The following is a 5,611-nucleotide window of genomic DNA, read 5'->3' on the forward strand; positions in this document are numbered from 1 at the left end:
CTTTGTCATCATCTTCTCTATCACCTCTGAAACTGCTTTCACAACTGGCCAGTCAGTAGTGTAGTCAATAGCAGTGATTATTCAATGATTCTCATTTAATGTTCACAGTAATATGTCTATGAGATTCATTTCTCATTATTTAAACAGTTATATTATACATTTCATCTGATGTCACACTTTCTTATGTTCTAATTCTTTCTCAGATTCTTTCACAACCTGATAATTCAGACACTTGTGAGTGTATATCTGAATGTCCTCAGTCATACTTGGTCAGTATACTCTTGATTTGAGTATACTCATGAGTTCAGAACTTTCTAAGTGACCGAATTCCTTGTGCATACAAGCTGTTAAGTTGTATTTAAATAAATATTTCAGATAGAGAGCTTCTACATATTCTAGATTATAATAAAGTATAACATCATTTTTTAATTTTCTCAGCTTAAAGTTTGAAAGTATCTCTTCTATCACTTTCACAAGATACTTGTTATCTGACATCTTACTATTCTTTAAGTAAGAGATTATTGTGTTCACTTATTCTGATTTCTTGCATCTTCTCAGTGTATTTAATGTTAACTTCTCTTGTATCTGATTCACAGAACTCTTACTCATAAAATGAAGTCTGTGACTGATTGTATTAGATATCACAGTGTTCAATCTCTTTCAGTATTTAATATGAAGATTGTATGCTTAGAACTCCGAGATTCAATATACTAAGTATTTGAAAGATTTTATTATTAATTGTAGATAGACAAGGCTTTTATAATCTGTGATCACTGTTGTTATATGTCTGTTATTAATATATTTATCTCATAACATCAGCATATGCTTGCTTACTATTAATTCCTTTTTATACACTGAGTAGTTGAGCTCAGCGCCTGTGTAACGTGGCGGAACCGAAGCGGTGGCTAGTCAGCGGTGTCATGTAGAGGTAGTTGTTTAAGAAGCTGTATAAGTGAGCTTGACTATCTTGCTTAAATAGTGAGCTTGTAGGCTACAGGGTTATTGTGAGAATATCACAGATATGATACTTAGTATACTAAGAAGATTGTATGAGACACACAGTAACTCTTGTATATATTTCAGTTGAAGAAAAAATAAATCACTGGCTTCTTTAATAAGGAGTCAGCATCTAGCTATTCTATATAGACAATGAGTGAATACTCTTCTCTTATTTCATAAGTAAGAATAGTCAGAGTGATATCTCAGCAGTGTCTCATTATTAAGAAAGAGTAATCTGCTGATCTTATATTGAAGTGAGGTTCTTATATTCATTAATCAGATCTTTCTATGATATATTCAAATGATATTATAGAGTGATTGAAAACTGGTTCAGATAGAATGAAATCATTCATATGAAAGTGATAAGCTGTGTGAAACTGTAACAGAGTCTTGACATAGCTGAGAGTGTGATAATACTCTTCTCTTTAAGAGCATAGTCTCTATACTCTCAAGATTACTGAATTAGGAATTATCTTTATTGTATAGCAATGATTATCAACTGATTGATAGTGTATATGCTGTATATGATATAAAGAAATAGATGAGTTCTTCTGCTGACTATGTAGGTCTTTTCTTTTTCATCTTCATTCAAATCAAATATGTAATAAGTGAGTTTCTTATATATCAATTTAAGATGTAGAAAATGTAGTTAATAAGTGACTTGCAGATCTCTCATCATATTTCATCCTATATATGAAATTCTCTGCAAAAGTGATGTGTTTTAGAGACAAAGTTAACAGTAGTGATAGGATTTTTTGAAAAGATTTTTTCTCTCTCTGTGACACATTTTTCTCCCTCTCTCTCATCTATAATAGTGAGTGTATAAGAGCATCATTCTTGAGAGACAATAAGAGGCTTATTCTGATGTTTTCTAGTGAATAAATATCTTCATGGTGCAGCTGCGGCCTCTGTGGCCGCCAAGAAAGCCAGGTTGAAGACAGAGATAATGGTGTCAATGAGCTGCAGAAGCACTGCTCTCATTGTCACATCTTCTTCTACTTCTCTTGCAGCTGCAGTGGTAGTTGCTGTGCCTTGCAGTGAGGTGTTGTCTCTTCTACCAGCTGGTTTGTCTGTGTCCAGTTCTTTCTCTACCTCTCTCACTGCTGTTGTGACACTGCCTTCTCCTTCAATCAACACAGTAATGTATGATCCTGTGTGATTATTTGAAGAGAACTCTGAGAAGAGCTTGATTTCAGAAACAGCAGCTTTAAGAAGCTCAATTCATAGTTTCTCTTTTATAACATATCTGAGCCCTGCTCAGAATGCTGCTGAGTTAAGTCTGCAGAGTTCTGTGATTTCTTTGTCTTCTCTCTGTAAGAAGGCTCTGATGCAGTCTCTGACTGATACTGCTACTTGTCTGCACTGTATTAAGCAGCTGAAGAAGAAAGAGATTTTATACACTTACTTCTTCTCTCACTCTCATTATTTCTATTATATCTGTAACAATAACTTCTGTCTCTCTGTAAGTATTATTTCACAGAAAGACATTGTATCAGCTCTGATAAGAAGTCTAGATACTCAAGCAGTACAGAGCAAGAGTCTCAGAGCTTTAAGTGTTGACAGATTTTATCAAGACTAAGAAGATCTCTCTTGCTCATCTGTAAAAGAAGATGAAAGTGTGAATCTCTGAGATGAAAAAACATCTCAGAATGACTGATCTCAAGAAGAGATCAGTCAGCACTGCTGTTGAAAGTACTGTGAAGATTAATTACTGATTAAAGAGAATCTCACTTCAGTTAAAACAGATAACTGAGATATTTTATAAGTTAATAAGTTAATACTTTCAGTATCTCTTATACTCTTCTGCAGCATGCTTCTCTACAGTATTACAGTGCTAACTTCTCAGCAGATAAAGATATCAGTGCTGAAGACTTTAACAGTGAAGAATGAGTTTAATGAAGATATAATTATTAATGAGTAGGCTCTGAGATTCTCTCTTTTTACTTTTTTAGCAGGCTGCAGTCTCATTAGAATAGCAGCAGCTTACAGATTAATAATATCAATCTTTTTTATTAATTTCAAATATCTCTTTCTTTTCTTATTAACTGCTTCAGAAATTTTATACTTGTATAGTCTTATTAAACTTCTAAAAAACTCTTTAAGAGAAAATAGAAGAAGAGTGCTACAGAGCTTATAAGACACTGACTCACTATTATAAGATCATCTCTAAAAAACTCTTTAGAAAAAAATGAGAAGTTTTAAGCAGTATTTCTTACTCAACATCTCTGATATGTAATGAGATAATCTCTACTAGTCATCTCATAGCTTGCAATCTCTTTCTCAGCATTTTTCAAATACTTAAGCAGTTTCTATAAATTCTCTGACAATGAATAATCTTCTTATTTCATAAGATATTGAAGCTTGCTGTAATATATTCACTTATTCAATATTTTCTTCACAAGATATTCAGTATCATTCTCAATCTCAATATTATTCAGTCAAGACAGCTCTGTTCTGAGATATTACTTATAGAGCTTCAAATAGAAAATGTGAAAAATAGAATGAATTGATTTCAATTCTGTGAGTAATTTCAACTTATATATCTGCTTACTTATCACTCTTATTACTGAGAAAGATTCTAGTCATCACTCACTGAGCTTCTTACACAGTCTTATTATCTTGATATTTTTTACTGAAAGTAGTACTTGATTCTCTATTAAGAACTTCATTGAAAGATATTTTCAATTATAGTATTTCATCTACTGCTTCTAAGTATGATGAATGCTTTTCACTGTCTTCTCATGAATTTTATTTAAAAGTTCTAATCTTGCTTTTACTTCTGATACTGAGAAATACTCTGTTCTCTGTATCTGTTCAATATTCTGACTGTCTATCTTTCTCTTTGAAATGTTGTTCACAACATCACTGAGTAATGAAGGATTATATTCATAATAAGTATAGAAAGAAGATACCTTTAAGATTGTATTCTTTGTATTATTATATATGAATTTGATGATCAGAAGATGTTTAGGCCAATCATTCTGATAATATGAATAGAATGCTCAAAGATGCTATTCTAGTGTCTGATTCTGATATTCAGTCTGATCATCTGTCTGTGAATGAAATGTGATACTGAGAAGATATCTTATTATAAGATGATAGCAAAAAGCTGATCAGTATTTACTGATAAAGAGAAATTCTTAATCTGTTATCAATGATTTCAGAGCACTGTGATTATAAATAATAATATTTAAAAACAGGTCAGTCAATTCAGAGACTTTAATCTTTTTATAAGTAGAAATATATCTGATTATCTTCATGAAGCAGTCAACAATGATCAAAATTAAGTCATATTCTTTGACTCTTATTGACTTCAGCAGATTAACTATGAAATTCATTGATAGATTCTTTCATAAGCTCTTTGAAACAGGCAGTGATATCAACTCCCTGTATTACTTATACTGTGAGATCTTTATTCTTTGACAGATATTACAAGTCTTAATATACTCTTTGACATCTGTCTAAAGCTTGTCTTAAATATATTTATATTTTAGAAGCTTCTCAGTCTTCTCTAATCTGAAGTGCTCTATATGAGAATTATTATAATAAATCTTCAATAACTCCTGACACATCACTCTGCTACAAGGGACAAAGACTGAATCATTCAGCAGTAGAAGTTCACATTCTTCTAGTTATCAGTGACTTGATTTCTTAGCAGCACTGCCTCACTCAGAGTCTGTCTCTTTCAAGTTTAAACCAGATTCTTTCTTCTTCAACTTCTGAATTCAAGCTGCAGTAGAGGCATCTCTCTTCTATAACTTATCAATGAATTTCAAAAGTAGTTGAGTTGAAAGATTGTAGATCATTTCATTCTTTATCAATTTAATAATTGTAAGATATAATATGAGAAGCTCATAATCTTCAGTGTCAGTCTTCTGCAGAGACCTGGGTTTTCTTTCATCTTCTATACTGAGTCATACAGCTGCCTTATCAGCACTGTTTTCAAGCTTCAGAGAATCTCAACTCTCTGCAGTCAGCTTCTTCTGCAGTGATGACAGAGGTTCTTTTATAGAATTCTTCTCTGCATTAATAATATTATAATCAGGCTGTCTAGACAGTGTGTCAGCAGAGTTAAGCTGATCTGAATAATATCAGATATAAAAATTATACTCTGAAAGTAGCTTCACTCATCTGGCTTGACATTCTGTCAAGCTCTTTGTTGTCAAGAAGTAATACAGATTTGTATGATTAGTAAGAACTTGCACTGAGTACTTACTACTCTGAAGATAATGTTATCAGATCTTAAAGAATTTAACAATTGCTAACATCTTCTGATCATGAGTATTATATCTTTTCTATATAAGTGATAACTTCTTAAAGAAGAAGGTCACTGATCTTCATTCACAGTATCTTATAGACTCTGTGAAAAAGCCTTCTCTTATAGATAATTCATTGTCTGTTTTCTCAGAAGTGATTATTCTCTGATTCTTTCAATGTTGAAAGACCTTCAGTGTCAACTGTGAAAAGATTTCACAGATCTCATTCTCAGATATATCAGTCTCACACTGACTGAGTAAATCAGAGTTAAAGTGATTCAGTATTGTAACATCTGTAAAAGCTTGTTTCAATTCTACAAATACCTGTGTGATGTCTTGAGTGAGGATAAACAGTC

The 5,611-nt window shown here is 32.2% G+C and overlaps 1 protein-coding gene across 1 annotated transcript; it reads right to left on the bottom strand.

Moving 5' to 3' along the window:
* Window positions 1–1,887: 1,887 nt before the first annotated feature.
* Window positions 1,888–2,422, bottom strand: BDBG_02662 (uncharacterized protein; the record flags this gene model as incomplete). The annotated part of the gene is made up of 2 exons (XM_002626439.1): window positions 1,888–2,184; window positions 2,405–2,422. The coding sequence occupies 2 exons, from the start codon at window positions 2,420–2,422 to the stop codon at window positions 1,888–1,890; spliced, it is 315 nt and encodes a 104-aa protein (XP_002626485.1).
* Between the last annotated feature and the right edge of the window lie 3,189 nt (window positions 2,423–5,611).

This window comes from Blastomyces gilchristii (genome assembly GCF_000003855.2).
Source record: "Blastomyces gilchristii SLH14081 genomic scaffold supercont1.4, whole genome shotgun sequence".
In the NCBI taxonomy this organism is placed as follows: Eukaryota; Fungi; Ascomycota; class Eurotiomycetes; order Onygenales; family Ajellomycetaceae; genus Blastomyces; species Blastomyces gilchristii.